General features: G+C 39.8%; 2 protein-coding genes across 3 annotated transcripts in view; one reads left to right on the top strand and one right to left on the bottom strand.

Moving 5' to 3' along the window:
* Positions 1-26,313, bottom strand: part of LOC124294976 — a 77,087-nt gene that overhangs the window by 48,409 nt on the left and 2,365 nt on the right. Inside the window, exons 3-8 of the mRNA XM_046742775.1 lie at positions 7,767-7,923; positions 6,056-6,300; positions 3,952-4,100; positions 2,062-2,357; positions 1,073-1,162; positions 254-387 (exon numbers count right to left, since the gene is read on the bottom strand). Coding sequence (XP_046598731.1) covers positions 254-387; positions 1,073-1,162; positions 2,062-2,357; positions 3,952-4,100; positions 6,056-6,300; positions 7,767-7,923 — 1,071 coding nt within the window. The remainder of the gene's footprint in view (positions 1-253; positions 388-1,072; positions 1,163-2,061; positions 2,358-3,951; positions 4,101-6,055; positions 6,301-7,766; positions 7,924-26,313) is intronic.
* On the top strand, positions 17,721-25,217 carry LOC107218277 (1-phosphatidylinositol 4,5-bisphosphate phosphodiesterase). Of its 2 annotated transcripts, none has more exons than XM_046742771.1 (19): positions 17,721-17,931; positions 19,274-19,498; positions 19,606-19,665; positions 19,812-19,949; positions 20,145-20,149; positions 20,881-21,016; positions 21,101-21,201; positions 21,399-21,565; positions 21,659-21,869; positions 21,946-22,204; positions 22,284-22,484; positions 22,580-22,772; positions 22,886-23,043; positions 23,169-23,375; positions 23,482-23,854; positions 23,995-24,144; positions 24,247-24,424; positions 24,584-25,034; positions 25,125-25,217. In XM_046742771.1, exons 2-19 carry the CDS (start codon positions 19,328-19,330, stop codon positions 25,191-25,193), a joined length of 3,228 nt encoding a protein of 1,075 aa, XP_046598727.1. In that variant the 5' UTR covers positions 17,721-17,931; positions 19,274-19,327; the 3' UTR covers positions 25,194-25,217. The 2 variants fall into 2 exon arrangements, with proteins under 2 accessions (XP_046598727.1, XP_015511592.1); XM_015656106.2 differs by having other exon boundaries at positions 20,145-20,224.

The following is a 26,313-nucleotide window of genomic DNA, read 5'->3' as shown; positions in this document are numbered from 1 at the left end:
AACTTGTTTCTCGTGACACGTGTAGGTACAGTATTGGTATAATAATCAACATGATACGGCTCGCCAAAAGCAATTCGGGGAGGCGTTATGGGAACGCGATTGAACGGACGGCTATCCCGGAGACCGAGAGGAAGGAAGGCGGACATGGAGTACCTAGAGGGGAATATGTGGCTGCGCATAAGAAGCCACTTTCTCCGGTAAGAGTAACACTTGAAAGGAGAGAAAATAAGAGGTAAAGTGTCGGTATACAGACCTTGGAAAGGGCAGGCGAAGAAACGGGAACGGCGTATCCAAACTTGGCGATACCCGGGACGGGTTTCGCCTGGGAAATCGAACGCTGACCGCCGTATTCGATGCCACCCCATCCACCCAAGTTTACGGCAAGCTCTACGGAAAAGTAAAATACGCATCGCCTGGGTGAATTTCGTACCTGATTACCGACTCAACTCTGGTCTTTATCTTATTGCTAGTTTTTATTGTTGCGGACAAAACACGCGACTCGAATTTATCTGTGTGATTCGGCTCAACTCCTGCGTATTACGTCTGTCGAAACAATAATGCATTCACCAGTCTAAGGTATGATCCAACCGTACAGTAAAGCAGCGAGTTTTTCGCAGAGTTTAATATGCGGCCGAATTGGTTTACTCTGCACTTTGCCGACGATAATCCGGTCCTCTGAATTCTACCGCGCGTTTATTAATACCGAAGGTATACTTGACCGGGTATTACAAGAGAGATAATGAACGATTATACAGTAACTGGTGAATTATACCCTCCAACTGGTTAAAGCGTTGAATAAATCGATTTCTTGCACGTTATCTTTTATTCCGGATCTCGACACGCCCGCACTGTTCAAATATATACATATAGTATAGAGAGGTTTGAATTAGGTATTAACGAAACAAAGCGGACAGTGTAGGTGTACGCCCATTTTTCACTGAAGGCATATAATATCCGGTATCAAAGCCATTGCTAAGTGACATCCTGTGGCCTTGTTCAGACCCTCCCGACAAGCATCTACCGCTATGCAAATATCCGCTAATATATGATATTTTCTTGTAATAATTCATACCTTGCGGGGCGGATCCGTAGCCCTGACCTAAGCCTTGGCCTATGTCAATGAGCTGCGGCGACTGCCGGACGATTAGGGGCACGTTACCGGCTGCGAAAAAAGAGATCAGATATATTGGACAGAGAACGAGGTACAAGAGTATTCGTTACAAGTGTTTAGGCTCTCCAAAAAAAGTCCTCGATTCGTCCAATGGGTGTAATGGAAAAATGCACTCCATGCGGTCGATAAAGACGGAAGTGTTTCAGGTACTCTCCGTCAGTGAACGTAAACACAAGATACATAAAATATAACGTCGTGATTTTACGTCATATAAATATACGGGATGAGTCTCAGATGGATGGAAAAGCACGAATGTAAATCCGAAAACACGTAGTGAGACGAGAATTTTCTCTTGCACCGGAACAATGCTGAATGTATATACATTTCGCGTTGGGCCGATGTGTAATGATCGTGGCACCCCGGTCGCTTTGTATGTACATACATATATAGACGATGTCTATACGCGTGTTCGTAAATGTGTATTTAATGGCTAAAATGATTTATTGTTATACACGCTGTTTTCAGCAAGAATTTCAGAATAATAATGTACTTCGATAAGCGTCGTTCTTTCTTTTCCATTTCCCTCTATTCTTTCTTGTTTTATTCTTATCTTTGAATTTTTTCCTTCCCCCGCAGTGGCTTTAATTCGAACCTAACGGCCGAAGATATACTTTCGTCGAATCGTACTTTGAGATATGTAAATGTATATTGTGTATATACGTATATTTATACCTATACAATATCAATTTTCCATTATTCGGGGTGAATTGATATTGTGCATCCCGTGAAAATGCGAAAACTAAATTTTCATCCAGGTAACAACGAATCGAGAAACTGTGCAAACCATAAAACATTCCTTGTATCCTGCAGTCTTTTAACGAGATAAAACTCGCGCCACGCACCGCATATATCTTTCGACGCTTCGGCGATTATTAAGTTAGCCACAATACCTGGGACGTTTTGACCCGGATACGAAGCATAGTTGAGAACTTCCGGCTGGTGGGAATAAGCGTAGGTTTTTTGAAATCCCGCCGTCAACGGGCTTGCGTAAGTCACGGTTTGACTCGACGGTACGTAGCTGTCGATCCCAGCCAACGTTGATGCTGGAGGAACGTAATTCAGTACCGTCTGGAGTCGTGCTGCAGGCTGCAGGGAAATCACCTTTGAAGGAAACTCAGCCCCGCTGGGGAATCTCAAGCTTGAAGCCGTCGTCTTGGACGATGAATACTCGGTCGGTGTAACCAGACTGAAATCAATATGTCGTCATATACATCTTTATGCATATATGCATACATATATATTACGTAGATGGACAGATAGATAGATAGATAGATATATAGCCAAGGAATAGACCGACTGGGTGAGTCACTTTTACTCTCATCTTGTCAACTGAAACTTGTACTGTGTGTATATGTGTATATATATATATATATACCTGCATGAAAATGATCGATTTTTTGCTAATGAACAGATATTTGATATTCGAGTACATTATCGTATGTAAATTGGTGCATTTTTCCTACACACGTGCTTATACCGTGAGTTACATTTCATGTCCAGGTTGAGCACCGTATCCCGTCACCCCGTTACCGTGATGAATAATTTAATTTGATGACAGTCGAACTCTTAATTGCCTCATTATGGCCTTAGTTGATCGTCCGATTTCAATTTTTCATCATTTTCCACATTTCATAATATTAAAGTTGAAGTTATTTTAACAAAAAATTTTTGACGTTTCTGATGGTTACGGCGGGATACGGTGCTCAACCTAAACATGAGCTGTAACTCCAGTTGCCTGCCTCAGGCGCACGAATCGTTTCGCTGTTAGAAGAACTTACGGTGTAACAAGTAAATATATATATGTATATATGAATATACAGGACAAATTGTACCGCGAATCAAACGTTGAGTAAAATTCGAGCAGGTTTGATTTTCGTTTTTCTACTTTCTCATGTTACCAACAGCAAACAAACACGATTTAAATATTTACGTATCATTAGGTTCGTCATATTCTACGTACGCTGTTACTTCCCTAACCAGCTTGCATATGAAGAAAAGTCCCGATGTAAATAAACACTACGATCGATGTCGGAGAAGAGCTTTTTGGAATTATTTTCATTCAAATAGTTTGCATCTGGTCTTTGTACTCTTGTCGGTATAAACGAAACACGAGCGATTCTAAATAGAGTTACGTTCAAAGCAATTAGACCGTTTAATTGCCGTACGAGCTTTAACGGGGGATAGTTTTTGTGACGTTTGGTCCGTGCGGGTTTTATACAGTACGTGTGTAAGTAAAGGGTACACATAACTTGTAGGCATATATATATAGCCGGACGGTTTCAATTTTCCTCGTTTACCCTTGTTAACCCCTCAAAGCAAATCTGAAGTTCTAGCAAAATGCTGTTCACGTAGCAGAATCAAAAAAAAAAAAAACAAAAAAAAAAAAAGCAATTAAAATTCATCGCTGCAACTGCATCCGATACGACGCGTATATACATGTATTGAATCAACACCGAAATCTACACAATGCGCATTTATTACATATAAATATATTCAGCGCGGCATAAAGAATTATAATCATCAAAAAGAGTTTACAACTGTCGTAAAAATAAGCGCCTGATACTCGGTCATATAATCCTAACAATATATATCGTTAGTTATCATCATCATCGTCATTATCACGCGTCGTACCTTATACGCAATTTCTTCAAACTGTCTGAGAAATAATTCTCCGTCTAAAAAAACCGGGAAAAAAACTCACCGTCGTAAAACGTCTCTTACGTATATCTATAATTATATATATGGATTTATTTTTTTTTTTTTTTTATACGTATACGCACTTTGGAGCATCGACCGATGACTGCGACCACCCCGAGGATTGAGATGAGATCCCCGCTGTGTCGTGTCCTAGTGCTAGGGTCAGCGCAGGCTTGTCCGTTGACACAGGAACCTCCGGCAGAGCCGGGATACCGGACATTTCACGAGGCACCTGCACGTACAAAGAGATATATATGTGTGTATATATATATAGACACACTCACACACACACACGCAGAAGCAGCGGACACCTATACCTATACTATACATTGAACTGTCAGTTGCGAAGCCGGTCGATGCCGAAGGCACGGGAATGAGAACGGGAACGGGAACGGGAACGTCGGGCGTCGACTATCGTCCATCGCTTCTGGTCCTTGCACTATATGTATAAGGTACAGAGGCATGTTTGTCGGGAACCCCGAAACGGAACCGTTTGATTCCTCGCAGGACCAATTATCCGAAGCGATGGATCACTCTGTGCACTCGGTCGTGAATGTAGGTATACCGTCTGTACATTATCTATACCCTTGCAAAGAGATTAACAAGAAGACGCTACAGTCGTACAGGATCACTTTCCGAACATCCCTGGCTGTGATCAATCAGAGTCGCCGAGTACTGTCTACCTTTCATCCTTTTTCTAAAACACATTTTTCACGTTTTCTCACGAAAGAACATTAGAGCGAAACGAATTTCTCACAATAGTTAAAATCCAGACGATTTTTTGTACTCGTTGAAAAGTATGGTAAAAAGGATAACGGCCTCCACGCGTTGGGTGCAAAAGAAGTTCTGTTTCGTTGGTCCTGTTTTTGTACGTAATGCTTGGCGATAATTCAATAACCGTGGCGGAAATCGAATTTCGTAAATTTCTTACCCCCGGAGGATACGCATAAAATGAAATAAGATCAATGATTGTACTTTGTCCGGAAATTCGGAAAATTCACTTTGTTCCTCATGGCCATTTTACCCCGGTCACCCTCCCGCTGCGTCCGCGGTCATTGCTTCGAATTTTTTCTCTTCGAGATTCGCTCCAAGGAACGACACTGCCAAAGAGCAACATATTTCAAGAATTTTCTCCGCGATTCTGTCGTTACGAGCGAGTATGGGTATACGTATAGGTACATAGAAAACCCCCGTAACCGGAGGGTGAGAAGAAAAAAGAATTTGCTTCACAGGATCGATTTTATTCGTCCGGAAAACGAGGCGGCGAAATTAAGTAGGAATAAAAAAAACACCCCCCGTTTTTTTCCTTTCGCCGGGAATGAGATGGGCAGGAAAACTAGTTCAAAGAAAAGCATTTGATTTTAGTACGCACGGGGGCCGAAAAGCGTGGGTAGATGGGCACGAATAAACTCGGATGTTGCTCCGAGATCTTGCGGGCAAAAATTGAGATCGCAGCATTTTTCGGCCGAGGTGGGATTTATTTAATTCCGCGCGGTAGTCGGATGCCCGTTATTGGGAGTTGACGGGTACAAACACTCGTCGGACGACGTCTGTACTGTACCACCGTAAGCAAATTCGTTTCCCGCAGAGAAATTCAGTCGGGATTCGATTTTCTCTGAGTGGACTTAGTTTCCTGCTCAATTACTTTGCCCAGGATCGCAGCCCGCGAAGCTGGGTTTCAATTCATCTTGCGAAATCACCTGCACCGCCTCCCGGCAGTTGGCATGTGTTTTCGATTCGCCGATGATGAAAACGCAGTCACAAGGCGTTCCAATTCCCACACCGTCGCGATATGAGATTGCGGCTTATCCGAGGCACGGCGGAACGATGAGAAGGAAGAGAGATAGAAAAAAATAAATAAAACACACCAAACTTCCCGCAATCCACGTATGTACTTGAAAACTTTTGGGTAGAAGAAGACAAACGTAAAAACCAGGCGAAACAAGTGGAATTGACGTTCAATTCGTCATCGCTTCCCCGCTCTCTTTCTCCGTTCAAGGCCCTAATATTCCCAAGGCGGCAATGACGTTCCCACCCCGTACAAACAGCCCCCGGAGGGTGAAATTCATTTCTCGACACGAGTACTGTGTACACCGTGAGACTTTCCATCGACACTCTGCCGACAGCTAACAGTTTTGCGGGGAGGTTTAAGAAAGTTTTTCGCTTCGTGGTTGGTTGGATGGATACCTTTAACGGGGACTCCGTGGAGCCGACGTTGACGTGTACAGGCTCAGGGGATCCCGTCGCGATGACTATGGAATACGGAGTTGTCAAAGTTCCCGTTGCTAACGGCTTCGGCTGATGGGAAGTCGTGGCCTCGGTAGTAGTCGTCGGCTTCAAAGCCGTCGTTTCGGGCGAAGGAGGCGAAAACGGCGAGTTTTCGGCATACGATGAGTACGAGAGACCGGGAGCTGCCTGTTTTCCGTTAAGGACTGAAATAGAAAAGAAGACTGTAATTTTCTTCGAGATTTCGACGTCATCGGACTTTCAACCTCTCGGATGGGCCGGGTGGAGAACCGAATAACAAAAGTTCGTTATTCTTGCCAATGGCAGGGAGGGGGGAAGGGCACATCGAAACAGAAAAGAAGTTTTCACCCAGACACGACATGGCTGGAGGGAGCGAATGATCCACGTCCCGCAAAACTCAAATAAAGACAGTTGTAACGACGGTATCGACTGGTTGTGAGCACCGCGGTATAGCATGAAAAGTTTCGTTAAATTTCTCCGGAGAAAATGGTTTTCGTATTTTCTTACGGACGGGGATACGTATGTAAGAATATACACATGGAAAAGTAACATAAAACTCTGACGAGCCACCGAGTGTTCCTTTTCTTATCTTTTTATTGTTAGTTCTACCGCTTCTGCATACACAGGCACAAGTAATATCGACCCCGGACGTAACATAAACTCAAGCCTCAATAATGGATATACAACTTTCAAATTTATATGCTTGGTTTTCAAATGTACGTTAATTGAAAATTCTATACCGTACGTTTAACTCCATTTTATTACGCTCAAGAGGTAATTATAAGGTGCTTTAACTCGCTCTTCAAACCCCAACATCTCGATTAATTATCGTTACGAAAATTAGAATTCGATTACGCCAGAATTTTTACCGGGCAAAAGGCACCCCGTTTCTGAACGCTAAATAAAAGAAGAAAATAAATTACGAATGAATCAACTTTTCGCTTCAATAATCGAGTTTGTTTATCGTTATCAAAAAGAAAAGAAGGCGAAAGAAATTGATTCAAGAAGCACCTTACCGGAATTGAATATTCGGTACAGTGCCTCTGATTCTCCACACTAAAAGGTGAAAAAAGATGGGAAAATTCCATTGGCGATTGGATCATCAACGAGGTTTTAATCAAACCTAAAAGAACAACGACGTCTGACACTCTGCAGAAGTATAAAACAAGGAAAGACGTCTTGACGATAAAAAGAATACCATCACTGACCAAGTCAGCCTGATCTTATACACATATAAACAAAGTCTAATTGTAAGAGGTTGAGAAAAATGTAACGCTCTCTCTCTCTCTCTCTCTCTCTCTCTCTCTCTCTCTCTCTTGAGACCGATGGTTTGTAAAAGTCAACAGGTACATAACTTGGCTCCGGGCCAAAATTGAAATCAGCGCACCCTTACCGACAGACAAAAATTGATCTGATCAATTATGATGATTCACGTCAAAAGCTGCTTGAGCCTTAGAGACGATAATCCGCGAGACTTGCGAGATGTTCCATCCGTCGAAAATTTCGATACCCTCATTTTTCTGTGTCGGTTTTTTCTTTAATACCTTTCTGTCTCATCACCATCGTCGTAAATCTGATGTATTTTTTACAATTCAATAGCGGAGTGTTTATTTAGGTTGTATATGTTGAATAAAAATTTGATAAAACTAACCACGAATAAACTCGTCAAATCCAGCAACACTGAGTGGTTCACCCTTGTTGTTGTAATGGACGATGTACGATTCCCTCAACTCATTCGTACCGCGGCGATATCTCAGGTTCTTCCCCTCGGTAAACCCGGTTGAAATCACCGCGAGTATAATTGCAGACTGAAATGAAAACACATGTACAAATACCTACACAAGGGTAGCATTGAGGAGTGGAGAGGCTCTCGAATCGAACGGGGATAAATGAGAAAGAACATGGTGAAAGCCTCGAGAAATAAGAAGCAGCGCTACGACATAGAATGCGAGAAAATAAAAGTTTTAAGGCAAAACGACCGAGGAGGGGGAGAAATTTTCTATCCTTTGTCCGGATGTTACTGTTGTGAAAACCCACGCAATACTTACCGCGAACTTCATTTTCATACTCATCCTGCAAAGGTCCTTTCGTTAAGAGGACTCGTCCCAAAGTAACGAAGAACCTGGAGACGCTAATTCAAGTGTCAATTACTGTTCACTCTGATCGAAGAAAGAAAAGGGCGAGGTTTATATAGACGCCTGACATCCGGCAGGTATGTACCTGCCTGCCTGCCTACAATTTCCCTCTCTTTTTAGCGCAACTGCATCCCGACGCGACGCGACCGGACGAACGAATCAAAGCTTTCCGCAAACCGGAGGTCCGGATACGAAGTAAACGAGATGGAAACGCGAGCGTGCTTTTCTTTTCTTTCGTACCTCGGGGAGCGCGTTAATTTTACAAATACCCAAATCCCGTGAGTTCAGCTCAAACCACATGTACTTTGCCGTAATAACGGAATGTACAACCCTCGAAAAAAAAGGATTTAAAATGAATTAAAAATCAGTCGAAATCCCGTCTACGTCCGAAAATATATATTTGGAAGCGCAGAGGTTTGTCGAGACGATGTATTTTTTTTTTATTCTTTGTATTTTATCTTTTGTCACAGAGTGGTGAATTGATTTCGAAACCTAGCCACGAACTAAAGGATCAAATATTTGCCCATTATCCGTGATATCGCTCGTGTGAACTACAGAGGGACCTAATTTTTTCGGCACATTTTTTTTCATTTATGCATTATACCGTATACGCCATTTGTACAATTCGGGTGACGCAGAGCACGGTACTGTAACACTGTCTGTGCATTTATTGCAAACAATGCCGCGCAGCTCGGTTACACGTACCTGCATGATTTATGGATAAAAGTTGAATGAATCGAATTGAATTGTATCCGCGTTTGCCCCAATTGAGTTCAATTGCACGCGAATCGATTAGGACTTTTTTTTTGATATGTACCTGTCCATTTTTTCACGTGACGTGCACACTGTAAATTCTGTGTATAGTGTTTGACGAAAAGACAGAATATGCTGAAAGATTTATTGACTTTTGATATTGCTTTTCTGCAACTGCGGCGGTATAAGAAAAATCGAAAAAGAAAATTTGCAATTCGAGTAAAATAATAAACAAAGCGATGCTGGGGAAATTCTCTATATTTCGTCATATGAATACTTAAACAGTAGGAAATTTCAAAATCGAGTACATGTGAGGCATTATAAGTGTGATTACCTCAAGCGGGAACAAAGTGTACAATTATGCCCGACGAGTGTCAAAAAATTTGCCTCCCAAATCTCTGGACACTCGATGTACGTACAAGTTTGAGCTAAAAAATAAACCACGAGGCCAAGAGCTTGTACGTATATTGAAATTGGTGAAATTTGTTCGTAACGTATAATAATAATGTTTTAATGTCGGTACAAGGATAAAGATCAAATTTCATGATAAAGCACGAAGCGTGGGCACCGCCGAGAGGGATGAAAATCTGTCGGAATTTGTGTGTACTTATAATCTTTGACGTATTGTTTGAAATCTGAAGGGATATTTGTAGAGATTTTGAATCCTCTCTCAAAGTAATGACACGCATACACCCACGCTTGGGGTATGACGGTACATATACATCGATTCAGCACTCGGAAAATTTAACCCCTGCTTTTGTCAAGGCAAATTTACCGACACATGCTTATCGTGCCTCCACATACATCGTTATAAATCATGTAACACGTGTTTACTCGCAGGCACATGCGAACGCATATACGTCACATGACTAGCGATATCGGTGTACTCTTTCCTTGGGTGAGGGATACGTCGCGTTTCTACGGCGAAAGGCAAAAATCTTTGCGCGATTCGCGTCGTGTAAAGTTTATTAAGCGTCGCAGCCGTACGCCAAAAATCCATCGGCAAAACTTTAGCTCAAACTTCCGGCGAGTCCAGCTACTACGGGAGTAGCTGAAGAAGCGGTGGTCGGGGGCGGGGGGGAGGGGAAAAAATGGTGAAAGTGGGTAAGAACTGGATAAGGCGAGCGGTGAGAGCCAAAAACGACTTGGCTAACAGTCTGTCCGAATGTTAGAGCCAGCTCGAGATTATTCCCGACGGTTGAGCCCTTCAATTAGAATTTAACTAAGCCGGCGGAAGTTGAACCGACCCCTATACGTGAATCCGTGTGCCGAGTTGAAAACAGAAACTCGCGTCATCTCCTCGACTCATCCTGAACCCGCAACGCAGCCGCCACCCAATTCTAGCCACTCTATCCCGCATTTAAATATCAAAATACATGCAAATTTTCAGATACAGATGTATAGAGGTACGTCCGACAGGCGCGAGGTTCAACCGCCGGCGGCTTATGAGGGGGCTGATTTATCAGCAGTTAATTGAAGTTTCGGATTAGAAGGCCCCTCCGGTGTCTGCGCAGCCGTGTCAATATCTAATCTACGCACTCTCTTCGTTATACGCGTACAGATATTACGCGACACACCCGAGTGTACGAGGGGCACCTTTCCTGCCAACCACGCTTCCTCCTCGAGATAACATTTTTTCAGTGTCAAGTTCGCACCCTGACTCAAGTGCGGCCCTACGAAGGGTCATGCTCGGCTACGACACCCACGAACATCGAATTTTCAGCCTCGCTACTCGCCCCGCTTCCGTCGGCTCGGTGTAACTTATCGAATGGTATTCCACCCTGGAATCATTTTTCAACCCCGTGAATTCTCGCCGGACAAATCTCTGCATCGCATTTAATATTGGCAAGTTACTGTTGAGGTATATACAAGATTGGCAGGTGAAGGCGGCTGGATTATACCTCGCCTAGGGGTAACCTTATTGTTCGTTTAAACGTGGAGGTATACCTAAAGTGAGTCGAGGCCGGGCTGGACGTGCGTTGTGATGGAAGGTAAAGCAACCCTTGGGCACTTGACCGAAGGTTAAGCGAGAGAACTCGGAGCCGGGTCCCTGTATTCCTGGACCGCGGCACGTTTTCGTTTGAAAGCAGAAAACAAGCGGTTGAAACAACGGAACGGAGACGATTTTCCGACGTTAACGCCTGAGACAATCGCACGAGAGAATTGTAGAACAAAGCTTGAACGGCGGTGATAAGAGAGAAAGGAACGGGAAAAAATTCAATCACGCGTGTCGGAGTAGAAAGAAAGGGAAAAAGAAGGAGAAGAAGAAGGCGGCGCGGCGTAGCGGACTTTTTCTATCCGGCGAAAGAGTGACGGTGATGGGAGATCGTATCGCGTGGTAAGTCAAACGCGACTTCGCATCGGATCGCGAAGAGCAAAAGGTGTCGGCTAAGACCTAATCGGAGCGACACGTACGACCAGGAATTGTCCAAAACGGAAGTGGCCAGGCCGTTTCTTGGAAAAAAAAGAGGAATTCTCAGTAGGTAGGTACACCTACCCCAGTTCCGTAAAGGAGTGAATTTATCGAGGAACACCGTTGTAGCGTAAAGTTTCACCGAAGCTTTAATGGTCTTAACGTTCAAGTGCAGAACTACGACACGTACAGGTGCAGTCTATAAAACGGTGGCGGAAAAGCGGTGCTATCATTTATCTTTTCTGTATAAGTTCTACCGGTTTGTTCGATCTCTTAGGATATTCCGGTTCTGTCGCGAGACAAGTTCAAGATCCCAAGTCGATTTGGATCCAATTGCAAAGCGTACGATGGCTGACAGGCTGAGCAAGGCTTTTACGCGCGTAAGTCACGATCCGTCCGCGATAGCAGACATCTGATAAAGAAGTTTTCGCAGCTGTGAAAAAAAACTCGGTCAATTCCGCAAAGATGAAAGTGGGTACACAGCAGTGGCAGATCTCAAGTTTTCAAAGCGCTTCGTCCTTCCTTCAGCTACCACTGCAAATTGCAGATACATATCACATATAACTCCAGATTACAGCGGTACGGAATCCGGTTTCACAGATGAGCTAATACATTACACCGAGCGACCGGAAGAGAAGAGGAAAATGTGTTTGCACAAAGTATCGAGTATTATAGGCGGGTTCAGTTCGCCAGGCCGAAGGAAGATTGCAGTTTTTTGATGTAACCGTTTCTCTATTGGCTACATACGACGATGTCCCATACTGTACGTACCCGGAATCGACTTTTTGCCAATCCAGCCGTGAAATTCACCAATCGCTGCAGTGGCAGTGATGCGATAAAATTCGTGTCGATATACATATAGATACGTGTACACTATGTGCGGGTATAAATACATTCGCATCGGTGCCGGTTATAATATTTCCCCGAGGAGCCTGGGTATAAAAATATCTAAATTTTCATTTCGATACAGTTGTTTTGTGCGTTTTTTCCTTTATTTTTTTTCTCATCTTTCCCTTTTTTATGTCTTTTTGGTTTAGTTTTTACGCACACGTATTATACATACATTTCCACCGATCCCGCAGTGATTCCCATTTATTATTGGCAGCGGTGGGAATAGCAATTGCGCATCGCGATATGCAGCAGATCAGTTTTTAAGCCACGGTCTTCAACGATAAAATACCCGCAGGATTACGTCGATCCGCTTGTCTGTCAGTCAATCAGCCGGTCGGCGCCCGGACGTGCAGAAATATACTGGAAAATACCAACCGCACCGCCGCAACGCACGCGTGACTGAAAAATCATTTTCCGTAAAGCCCGGACGGCTGAATCGTCCCCGGGATCCGTGGGTATGAAATCAATGGTGCTGTGTGAAATTACTAGAGGTATTGAAAAAAACGCCCTTCAAATTTTATCCCGGTGGCTTATTTAAATAAGCCTGGTTCCTGGTGTAACAATTAAACCTCCAGCGCTTAAAAACGGGAACTGTTTTTGTTTCCTATTTTTTCCTCTCACTCTCTCTCTCTCTCTGTATATACGTATATATTTTTATTCGCGGCATCAAAAATTCTTTGAAAAAACGCATCAAACTTTCGATCGTGGACCGGAGACGAGGCATGTCGCTGTAAATTCGCAAATATCCCGTCGGATCTGCATCATGTCAGGACGTTATTACGGTATGTATAATTTACTTTTATGCGTGTCAACGGAAAAAACATACGGTGCGTTATATGGTGCATAAACGTGTCACAATAATATGCGATACACAGAGTTTGATTGTTCGAAAAAATCGGCTGAACACTAAGAATTTATTGAGAATTTCTAGCGAAAATTCTACGCATCATCGCTGTGATAACTTATCCCTGAAGCGAAATAAGGTTTCGCGGTCTTGGGAATAAATAATACCACTGCAGAGATCACATAAATTTTTGATTTTAGCGGGACTCGTCGTAAAAATGTGCGGGAAAAATATGATAGCTGTAAGATTTTCTCAACAGGACTTCGTGTCGACGATCTTACGATACCGCGTTACACAAATAACACGGGTCTGTAACAAAAAAACGGCACAATTTTTATATGCCTTTTTTTTTAAATAGATTTCGACTCTCTAAAGCCTGGAAAAATACTCAAAAAGTTCTACCGCGTCAAGTTTTTTCTTGAACTCGTGTTTGTAGTTTCATTTAGAATGAAACTTCCGTTTAGTACGAAATCTGATATCCTATTCTTGATTATAAAAATCCTAGGCAAAAGTGACTTGTTACTTGCATTTAATATGTGTTAGAGTGAGACTCAAGAATAAATGCAAACAAGAAAACAGAAAATGAAAAGCTGAAGCGTGTTCGGAGGTGTATCAAAGAGAAGGCGAAAAAGTTTCACAGGCAAAAGGAATGAACGCGAAATGTTAAATAGGTACATTTCATAAAGAAATTGTTTGTTTAATTTTATACGAAACATCGTTTCGTTGATTGTAATAAAATGGTGGTTTTTTCACTATTGTTATACTTTTTTATGCAAGCACCTTGTATTTTGCAAGAATATAGTGTACGCGATGGAGGGAAATGGAAGTAATTTTTGGATTCAGGACATTCGAAAACATAATATTTACCAAAAACATCCCATGCAGTTGAAAATAAATATTTTTTTGCAGACGTGTGTAATTATTTCATGCCTTAGACATATATATTTATATATATATATATAAAATTTCAACCGGAAAATTTTCAAACAGCAATATTTCCCCATATCTCATACATTTCCGATACATGTGTACCCAACTCGTCGGACATTATTTTTGCCCAGGAATATATCTCCCCAGCAGTTTTTTGTACGTGTTGCACCCCTTTTTCCTAAGCTACGTGCCCGCATAATTTTCTTACATGTATAAATTTGCACGAAGAGTGGACGGTGTGCTGTAATATTTATATCCACCTATCCCTCTTTCTCTCTTTCTTTCTTTGATGCCCATGACTCGAATTGGGTAAGCTTGCGACTGGAAGCAAGAACTAATCTGCGGAGTGTAGAAACCGTGACGCTTACATTCCGAGAGAAGTCATCAAAGTTCGTAGCTGTAACGATGTGGTAATTTGTCCGGGGCATTTTCGAGCATGATGATGTTAATAAAAAATGAGAGAAAAGAGAGGAAAAAAACGCAGCGAAGACCCGACATGCATATTCATGGTAATTAAGTGGGGTTTTCTACTTTTACTGCATGGGTTCGTGTATAAAAGAGCAAGGGTGCCACCGCCAGACCGAAGAGGTATTACATTACGGGGGTGTGTGTGTATACATATATATATATATATATATATGTAATGTATACATATATATATATATATATGTAATACCTAGCTATTACGTTACAAATTATACCAGACGAGTCATTGAGTATAAAGATCAAACACTAAACCTCGTGCTGACAGACTTAATTACAACTTTTCCGTATATTTTATTTAAAAGAGGGTAGCAATTTCCCCGCATTTTTTTCGTAAAGAGGAAAGGCGTAATCTAGAAAATATGAAAAATAAAATTCTACAAGTATTCCGGGCTAAAAGTACAGTAAATTTAACACGCAAAGATCGTAAGATAAAAAATTCGAAACATCTGGCTCTAAGAAGGTCGTAAGCTAGGATATTATCAGCGACATGTTGGCAAAATTGAGCTTATAAAGCTGCAGCAAAAAAACTAAGTATGAAAGATGATCCTTGCTCATTCTCAACCACTCGATAGAGATACAATTTGTCGACGTACAGAGTCGTTTTAACGACTTCAAACCTTTTTTAAGATCATTAAACTCATCCTCTTACTAATTTTCCGATATACAGTAACAACTGTTGTATAACGAAGCTATTTATACATCCCGACGATACACTTTTAAGGGTCTGCAGTATAGGTATAACGGATGAACACCGCCTGTACAAATGTACATGAGCTGTATAATTAACAGAGAGTTAAAGAAGGGTCTCCCGATTTGTGTAATAAGGGCCGGCGAATTCTCGCTCGAGATAACAATTAGTAATTAGCACTCGACGCTAAGAGAGATTCCAGAGTGTTGATCCATCTTCTCGATCCCCTCTGCAACTCCGCCATCTTGTCATCAGACAACGTCGACCTGCTGTCATCTTGTATTATACGGCTTTCGAAACTCTCGTTATACCCGTTAATTACTGTACTTGTTAATTTCAGTTAAAATTATATTCCCCAATGAACTCTGCGCGAATTTCACCAGTATACACACCGCGTCGCGCTAAAACAATATTCCAATTACCTACGTAAATTTATTGTTGTACATGTTGTTGTTATTATCACAATTATTATTATTATGCCTATACGCAACACCGTGATTGGTTAAATTTGCAAAACGGAAATCTGTACGCGAAATTAAACGAATATATATCGCGTATATACTCGTGATGTTTACAGGTGTAAACCGTGTATTAATTCTTGTGATTTCAGGGCATACATACATCTGTGTTCGCGAAACGACACACGGGGCTCAACGTTGTTCCGCAGGGTTAATATAGAAATAATTGTATGGATGGGTGTATAGACGTAGGAAGCGTTCACCCCGGAATATGGATTAAAGCCACAGCTGAGACATTGAACCTTAATCGAGTTAAGCTGATGCAAAATTCTCTTCCCGTCACCGTCGAGTTTAATTTATTTATGTACAGATACCTCCGTCACGCATTGTACGCGTCCTACATCCCTAAATGAAGGGTATGATAGACCGTCGGTTTGGAAAATATTAACCAGGGCCTGAAATACCGATAGGTTAACTACGCCGCATGCACATGCTCAAACGTATTGTCGTACTCAAACGTTGGAATCTTGATGCGATGTGTATTACCGATAGCTGCGTGTTCGTGACGGTAATAAATAAAATTCAATTTAATCGGTTAAACACGCGATATCACCAATATTCACGCCCGCTTACGTATCGGAGCGTGTTTCGGCATCAAACCATACAATTAAACACGGTTTTAACTACGGCTCAATGTCACTGCTAATTCACTAAAAATTATAAGACTGTTATTAAATATTGAGATTTCGCAACGGAACGATTTGAAATTATTCATCCCCTGTACGGCAGTTATTTTCAACCAGTGTTGCAAATCGTGATAATCTCCCACTGCAGATTAAGTGTAAATCCATATCCATTGTGTACACTGTGTTCACATACGTGCCTATTTCATACAGGAAGACGCATACACACGGACCTATCACATTCCCGTATCACGTATGTATACAAGAGCTCAGATTACTGTATCTTCATTATCCTTGTAAGCTATGCAGGCTTACCGTCGGCGTTAATAACAATGGGTGAGGAACGAGAACGCGGGGATAAACCTGCGGCGACAAGGGAGAATCACAAATCTTTTTCGGAATTTTTGCGCCGCGATGCTCTCGTGTAAATTTATTCGGTTACAATTTAGGTTTTTCTGAACGATTAATACCTTATCAATTCATCTTGATTCGCGGGTAAAGAATAAAATCCGGAAATTGCATGTCGTGTATTTTATAAGGACTGGCTCACTTGGCGCAAAATATATTACGTGCTATTCAAATGAATGCCAGGTTAATCGAGTTTCAAAGTATAAAATATTTCGATGAACATTTCAAGTTAGCCTGTAGAATTGAATCAGGGTCCCCATGTAACCGAAATGACGAGCTATGTAACAACCAAGATTCGATTTTAGAACCGCGATTGATTCAATTGAAATTTGCATACCGCACGTGATGTTGTACAAGAAACGATAAATAGTAATGATGTACAATTTGTTGAAGAAATTTATTAAATTGAATATTAAATAAGTTTGTAAACTCCATTAAACCGAGATTGATGTTATTTTACAATTCCCTCGTGAATCCAAAGTAGCATTGTCACAAGATACATTTAAATAATTCGCAACTCGGAAAAGCAATATACTGCATAAATATGCGTAATGTGTATATAGCACGTATATTATACAAGATTGAGATCTAAACAAGACAACTGCATTACCGATCATTGACAAGTGGCTAACTGCTCAACAAATGGCACCTTATCGACACATGATAAAGAAAAACGGCAACTCGTCGGGTAACGAGATCCGCGTGTCAGAAAAATCCAACAGCGCTAAGCATGCGCACGTTGAATTTCGAGGTCCCAGGGCATAGCGAAACATCAAGCAGTCGATAGTCGATATCAAGCTGAATGTATGTAAGTGCATGCATACGCCAATCGTCGGACGTACAGCAGCCACTTTGTGAATGTATATTAGAAGAATCCACACAGACGCATCAGTCACACGAGCTGTTAGTGCTGCCCAGTGCTGCCTGCCTCGCTGGCTTCGTGGTGTTCGAAGAAAATTTTGGTTTCTTTGATTCCTAATTTTGTATCAGAGAATCGAGTGAATTCCCCCCCCTTTTTGTGTTTTCATTCACTCAGGCCAAAATTCGTTAGATCGTTATCGCGTAAAGATATAAAAAATGAAGGGCTTCAACGAGCTATAAAAGTCAATACCAGAGCAGAGGAAGCAGTGAGTGTTCGACACTAATCGACGTCTTTTGTACACGACTTCAATGCAATATTTATTAATTAGCGAAAGCATTTAACAATCGTGTATTTTGTCACTTGCTTCGTCCTCGCCTAAACGTCAAACTCGGCAATAAATCCTCGACCGAAACAGCATCCTAGGTCAATTCATTCGATTCGTTTATTCTCGCAACGTGCAAAGAAAAATGTGATTCTGTACTTGTTGTTAGATTTCTCACACATCGCAAACACGTTTGAATAAACACACGCGCAAACGTTATTCAACCAAAATGTAACCGCTTTGCTGCAGGATATTCACGCTCTTAACATTTAATCAAGTTTCACAAATAATATCAATATTATTGTTGTCTGCGTCTACGCCGTCTGACAGGTCGGAAACAACGATATATGTGCATACACTCATAAGTCGAATCTACTGTGTGCACGCACAGAGTAAACATCAGAATCTAATTTTGGTTTAGAGCTGAGAGATTTTCTATCTTGTACTTATTTTTGTGAACATAATGTGACTGGCTGCCGAAATTAGGGGGGGAGGGGGGAAACTTTGCTATAGAATTGGAGGACTGATAATTATTGAATAAACGTATTTCTAATCAATTTTTAGGCGTGAAACGATCTTCCTATTTATAAACCAGCTATCAAAACAGCTCTGCAGAGATTATATTCTCCTGCAAACATATGCGAAATCTATTTGTTGATTTTAAAACTATTAAACTGAAGCAGAGCAGCTTTATCCGCTGATCTGAATTATTTAAATTTTACTGCAAAACAATATTGTCGAATTTTTTATTAATAATTGCTAACCAGTTGATATAATCTACACTGAAAGGCCATCTTAATGTTTTACCATGTTAATACCATTGATAACTATCCGTATCTCTCGCTGTTAACCACAGAGGCAAATGTTCGTACCATAATTATTTGTTATATCTGATAGGTTCTCAAGTCAGACGAGTAGGAATTTGTTACTTCACTTTTATATTATACTTAGCATCAATTCTTTCAACAGTTTTTCTAACAGAAATGATCAAAGGAACTAACGTCAAGTCTGAGCTTTCGGATAAACGCACAGTTCAGATTCTATATATAGCTTTAAGACCTTGACTTCTTTGATATACAAACTTATCTAAATATTATTTTCAATATTTTAAGATGAGGATATGCACAGCGGCAAGACGCAGGGTCAAGAAAAAAAAATTATCCTAATTAATTTATCGTCAAAAGCACTTGATCAAACAAATTATAACACTCGTTTATGCTTTGTACTGTTATTAGATTAACAAAATGATATAATCGCTGGTGCGTTACCGTCTTCTTTTTTCAAGGATAGAATAGTCTGCGCCTACTCAAGCCCAGGCTTGTAAAACTTGCCAGGAAAAATGACAAAACGGTTCGAATTCAACTGGCAAATTGAAGTGCCGGAACCTTTGCGCACAGGATGCGTCTTCGATAGATGGTCGGAAGAAAAGGATAATACTGAAATAGAGGTGAATTGTTTGTTCAAAGTTGACGAGTATGGATTCTTTATTTACTGGAAAAGCGAGGGAAAGGTGAGAACAAAAAATTTTTTTCATCACCGGGAGAACAACAGATTCAAAGTAACTCCACGAATTGTTAGCATAATTCATAAATAACTGATAGAGAATCCTTCCTCTAGGACGGAGATGTTATTGAACTATGTCAAGTCAGCGATGTTAGGGCAGGCGGTATTCCAAAGGTAAAAATTTTACTGTGTTTATTCAAATTTCAACAAACTTTGTACGTTGTATTCGAGGTATCTTATACCTTGACAATATGTGCAGAGTTTAGTGAAAATTGTCCCATATGTTTCAATTGTTTTCATCAATTACGTTATGTAAACAGGATCCAAAGTTATATGACAAACTGGGAGGCAAGCATGAAGATCAATTGGAAGAAAGAAGTCTGACCATTTGTTCAGGTGTAGATTATACGAATATTAATTATCAACACATCGTGTGCCCGGATGCAGCAACTGCAAAGGTGTGATAAATTTGATCATAGAATTCACAGGTCTCTATGTCCAATTTGAACTGTATTGAGAATGACACACCCCGACTTGGTATTATTTTTAGTAAAAAACAGACGAAATAATGTGAAATATCTGGTTATTCTATATGTATTCACATTACTGAAATGATGTAAAAACGATATTTATCATACCGTTTTATGTTACAGACATGGTTGGATGGACTCCGAACAATAACGCACAATGTGAAGGCTAACAATGTTTGTCCGTTAACTTGCCTTAAAAAACAGTATGATCTGATTCTTGTTCATTTAATTTCACTTGATTAAAGATTTTGTGTAAAGTTTGATTTTTCTGCTAAACCGATTCACAAAAACATACTCTGAAATCACAGATGAAAATAATCAGGGATCGTACGTACAGGGAAAACCTGGAAAACTGGGAAAACTCAGGGAATTTCTTACAGCAGGGAAAGTCCGGGAAAAGTTAAGAAATTTCGAAAATAAGACTGGAATTTACAGTCTATCAAAGAAATAAACTCGTTCTCACACAAAGCACCATGGATCGTGATGAAAAAAAATTACACTTAAAATTTTGTTTCGTCGTATCACTCCATAGATTCTATGTATATTACCTAATGCCAAACCTACTTTCGTTTTTTTCTTACAGAAAATTGTGGGCTATTCTTTGTAAATTGATAGTCATACAGTAAGTTAGTTACTAGGTAATATTGAAGGTATTAGTACTAATGTTAAAAAAAATTGTCATTAATCAGCGACATATTTTTCGAAAGGTTGCTGGAAAAATCCTGTTTTCAGGCTAGAATGCCTGGAAAAGTCAGGAAATTTCAGATTCCAAAAAGCGTACGAACCTTGATAATTCCTAGTACACATTACGCTACATAAATATTATACTACATGTAATAGAAATTATTCTTTGTTACAGCTGGATGAGACTACGAATGTTGGTTGATCCAGTTGGAAAAGTTCCAGTTAAAGTGGTTGCGCGAACATTTGCTTCAGGGAAGACTGAAAAATTGGTGTATCAATGTCTGGCTGATTTAGATTTACCAAGTGGAAAGGTACTGTAAAATCTGTGAATAGCGTCACCTGTATTATTTTCATAAATCAGTTTTGTGCGCAACGATAAAATTATCTCTTCACAGAATGACGTTATAGAGCCAGATGACTTTACATTCGATAAATTTTATGAACTATATCATAAAATATGTCCAAGAAATGATATAGAGGAATTATTTCAATCAATGTGAGTACTGTTTGCAAAAATGATGAAGAATTAAATTTTACAGTACCTACTACCAGATTATATATAATTGCATGTAATAGGAATTGGAATAATTGGTAACAATCTTCTGACAATTATTAGAATTTTACTCGAAATTCTTAGGCAGGCCTTGAAATCATTCTATGCCAATGTTTTACCGTTATATTATGTAAATGCAGAACTCAGGGGAAAGCTGATACAATTAATATGGAACAGTTGATAACGTTTTTGAACGAAAAACAAAGAGATCCGACATTGAATGAAATTTTATGCCCACTTTACGACGAGAAGCGAGCAACGGAAATTATTAACGATTATGAAAAGAATGAAGAAGCGCGAGTTAACAGTACGTTTGTTTTTTATTTTACGGTACACTGAAATTCGTAAATCAGAGAAGATCGACCTGTGTATAAGCGAACTTGTTGAAATTTAATTACAGAAACAATGACAAAAGATGGTTTCATTCGGTATTTGATGTCCGATGAAAATGCACCTGTATTTCTCGATCGACTTGATATTTACATGGATATGGATCAACCTTTATCCCACTACTACATAAACTCAAGTCATAACACTTATCTAAGCGGAAGACAATTCGGTGGTAAAAGTAGCGTAGAAATGTACAGACAAGTGTTACTTGCTGGATGCAGGTAAATTGATTTTGCTAATAACCCTGACAAATTCTCGTTTGATTTACACACGTATCGATGAAAATTTTTGCTATAGGTGTGTTGAATTGGATTGTTGGGACGGGAAAGGCGAAGACGAAGAGCCAATTATAACTCATGGAAAAGCAATGTGTACAGACATCTTGTTCAGGGATGTTATATATGCAGTGCGCGACACAGCGTTTGTTACTTCCGAATATCCTGTTATACTAAGTTTTGAGAACCACTGTAGTAAAAAGCAACAATATAAATTAGCCAAATACTGTGACGAGATATTGGGAGACTTGTTGTTAAAAGAACCATTGAAAGAATATCCTGTAAGTCCATTAAAGAAGAACCACGAGTACCTGAACTCGCATAGTATTCATCAAACTAATTAATTATATTTGTCATCAGCTGGAACCAGGCGTGAATCTTCCACCACCGAACATGTTGAAGCGAAAGATCCTCATAAAAAATAAACGATTAAAACCTGAAGTCGAAAAGCACGAACTAGAACTTTTCAAACAAGGCCAATTCGTTATTGAAGATGAAGTTAAAGAAGATGCCAGTGCAATACCAACCACAGCATCTGTCGTAGACCAACAACCTATAAAGGTTGTACTCAATTATTTCCAGTTTTAAACCTATCGAACATAATTCAACATTAAATTTGACATTCATGTGAAATAATTCAACATGCCATCCCACAGGAAGAAATAGTCGTAGCAGCCGAATCTGTAGTCCCTGTAGGAGTGGTTCTACCAACTCAAGGCAGCGGTAGTGTCGCAGAAAGCTTTGAATTAACACCTTATACCGGCAGTACAACCAATGTTCACCCATGGCTGTCATCAATGGTAAATTACGCTCAGCCGATCAAGTTTCAAGGATTCAGTGTTGCGGAGCGTGAGTTTTTAATTTTTGTACTAATTTGTTTGCACTGACGTTGCGACCGTTTGTGCAAATTAATGTAAATATTTAAATCGCATCGCACTACCGATATTACTATCTTCTTGCAGAAAAGAATATTCATTACAACATGTCGTCTTTTGCCGAGACTGCGGGATTAAATTATTTGAAAACATCTGCGATCGAATTTGTAAATTACAACAAACGGCAAATGAGTAGAATATATCCAAAGGGTACCAGGGCTGATTCTTCCAATTATATGCCTCAGGTGAATACTGTCAATAATTCATTAATTCACTGTATCCAACTAATTATCCACTATCTTTGAATCAAAACAACTGTGCCTGATACATTATATCCACCACCCCAACTGATGACTAAATATTTGCACAGGTGTTCTGGAACGCTGGGTGCCAAATGGTGTCATTGAATTTTCAAACTGCAGACCTTCCGATGCAATTGAACCAGGGAAAGTTTGAGTACAATGGATCCTCTGGTTATTTACTAAAGCCAGATTTTATGAGACGTGCTGACCGTAGTTTTGATCCATTTGCCGAAAGTCCCGTGGACGGAGTCATCGCAACACAGTGCAGCGTACAGGCATGTACATTGGAAACACAAAATAAATCCGGAAATTCACAAAATTATTTTAGATTTTAACATAAGAAATGCAAACTTTAATTTTCCCTTTACATCCCACCGGCAGGTAATTGCTGGACAGTTTCTATCAGACAAAAAGGTCGGTACATACGTGGAAGTGGAAATGTATGGTTTACCGACTGATACAATAAGGAAAGAGTTTCGCACTCGAGTTGTCCAAGCCAACGGATTGAACCCTGTGTACAATGAGGAGCCATTCCTCTTTCGCAAAGTAGTGTTACCCGATTTAGCAGCGTTGCGTTTTGCTGTTTATGATGAATCGAATGGCAAACTATTAGGACAGAGAATCGTTCCTTTGGATGGATTACAGTCCGGTTATCGTCACGTCGCCCTACGCACAGAAGCCAATTTCCCCATGTCTCTTCCCATGCTCTTCTGTAATATAGAACTCAAGATTTACGTTCCCGACGGCTTTCAAGGTGCATCAGTTCAAATTTTGAATGATCGTTTGTTGCAAAGTATTTTACTTTAGCATAATAATTAGAAGTAAATTTCATACAAAAATTCACCATTTTAACATCTATTCATCTAATCAACATAACTTTTTATGTGAATGAAGACTTTATGGAAGCATTGACTGCACCACGAGTAGATAGAAAGGCGGAAGCAGCCGCACAAACTAAAATGCGCGGGCTTGGTATTGAGGAAAGTGACAATAAGACCAACGTCGAAGCTCCTCTACATCACCATGAAGTAGCAAAGCCTCGGGGTATGTTGAAATTTGACACTTACATCACAAACAATACGGTCTTGATACGTAACCCGAATTTACTGAACGAATTATATTTAAAACACTTTTATTTCCATACAGAGGAAATGATGTTCGAACCAATCACTGTGGAATCACTGAGACAAGAAAAAGGATACCAGAAAGTTTCCAGGAAGCAACAGAAGGAGTTAGAGTCCATAAAAAAAAGGCATCAGAAGGAAAAAATTACTGTTCAAAAACAGCAGTGCGCAGCAATTGAGAAAATCATCAAAGGAAAAAAGTAAGCGTTACTTTCAAAGATAGATGAAACGGAATTTTAAAAAAACTACAGGTTATAGTCAGAAGGTTCTATCGAGCCTTACTGGTTATCAAACTTGAAAACTAATACTAGTGTACAAGAAATGAGTCATAATATTTACAATTCTATTCCGATTTACAGTAAATTGGAATTATCGCGTGATCCGAGTGTTCGTAGAGCAGTATCAGAACAAACCGCCCAGTGGTCACGACTAGCAGAAAGACAACGCCGAGAAGAAAAGGAACTTCAACGAGCGCATCTTGAAGAACGACGTACCCAACTGCGCAAAATGTGCACGACAGCACAAATTACACAATTGAAACAATTGGCGGCGAGGCACGAGCGCGAACTCAAGGAAATGAATATACGACAAGCGCGATTGTCAGTTGAAAGTATGCGCGAAGTAATGAACGATAAAACACTTAAGACAAGGGGCATCAAGGAGGGAAGACTGAGAGAGAAGCAACAAAATAATACGAAAAAGTTTATGGAAGAAAGAAAAATAGCACAAATTGTTCAAGCCAGAGAAAAAGATAAACTGAAAGTTATTCATGATAAACAACTTGAGGACTTACAAAAAGATATAAATGCGGTAAGAATACAGGCCTGCAATGATGGATTATTTAATAAGTAAAATTTGAAGCGATACCAATAATAATGTTGATAATTCGTGATTTCACAGGTATTGGAAATGTACAAAAATGAAGAAATTGAGTACGAAGTAGGTCCAAAAACTGAGTTCTACGTATGAGTGCTGAACAAACTATTCCGTAAGCGCACTAATTCTATTCGTCGAATACATTCAAATTTCTCATACTATAATATTCACTATTGGAATCGGGATCAAATCTCATAGCAATTATTTCATAGAATGATTGTGTCGTGATTACAGGCACTGTGAATTGAGCTAATGAATCTTTTATTTTCTTATACAATTCTTAGCTTATGGTGCAAACTTTTTTATCATAACTTGTTACTTTTTAAATCAAAATAATATGTAAAACTTCTTTGATGAGTCATATAATTTAAGAAAAGTTTATCACGTAGATGATATATGATCTAGTCAAATTTGAAACACCTCAAAAAGATATATTATTCACTCGAATGTCTGAATAAATGTAAGAAATAATCTTGAGTCAGTAGTAAGAAAAGTATTTCAATGCCGGAGTTTCAAAATATACAAAGATTAACGTTAATAATGTTACAATACCGTGCCTCTTTTAAGATACAAACAACATACATCATACGTACATACATCATACGTACTGTTGTAACTATGATTTTTTCAACAACTAATCATAGTTTTAGTGTTACTGCAAAGGTGCTTGGGACAAATAGATGTATCCTATTACATTTGATTAATTTCAGCGATGTGATGAAATAACAAATATGATTTATTCACAAGTCAAGTTCCTTCATGCCTTGAAAAACGGCCTGTGTTCTTTTTTTTTCTAGTTTGGAATTTTATTTAAAAGTATTCATAGAGCCTAAATCGTTATTTAATATTTTGGTATATGAACCATTTTCATTTTAGTAAATAGCAATTAGATTATGTACCTTTTGGTATCTGCATTATCACATTTTTACCAGTTTTGATTTCCCTAATTTATTATCATGATGTTAATAGGCTAAAAATTGGTAAAAATTAAAAAATGTGAGAAATGAAAGGTATGCAATTAACTCTCGCTTTTTCTTTTATAATTTCATAATATCACACAATAAATCGCACAATCGGTACAGTTTCATTATTTTGTTTAGTCACACAGGTTGCAGGGGTTCTTGGATGATTTGAAATTCTCAACATCGTGTTGTAAACATAGGGTTCAATTCTTGATACATTTTGTAGCGTTTTCAGCTTGCATTGTTCCATT

This window comes from Neodiprion lecontei, chromosome 6 (genome assembly GCF_021901455.1).
Source record: "Neodiprion lecontei isolate iyNeoLeco1 chromosome 6, iyNeoLeco1.1, whole genome shotgun sequence".
NCBI lineage: Eukaryota > Metazoa > Arthropoda > Insecta > Hymenoptera > Diprionidae > Neodiprion > Neodiprion lecontei.
The sequence above is the reverse complement of the archived record's forward strand: the minus strand, read 5'-3'. Positions and strand labels throughout refer to the sequence as shown.

What these genes read in the sequence shown, in the direction of transcription:
- LOC107218277 (XM_015656106.2), top strand. Translation starts at nt 19,328, where the DNA reads ATGACAAAACGGTTCGAATTCAACTGGCAAATTGAAGTGCCGGAACCT. An exon ending in CTTCCAATTATATGCCTCAG is followed by an intron (nt 23,044 to 23,168) that starts GTGAATACTGTC and finishes ATATTTGCACAG; the next exon opens with GTGTTCTGGAACGCTGGGTG. An exon ending in AAAATCATCAAAGGAAAAAA is followed by an intron (nt 24,425 to 24,583) that starts GTAAGCGTTACT and finishes TCCGATTTACAG; the next exon opens with TAAATTGGAATTATCGCGTG.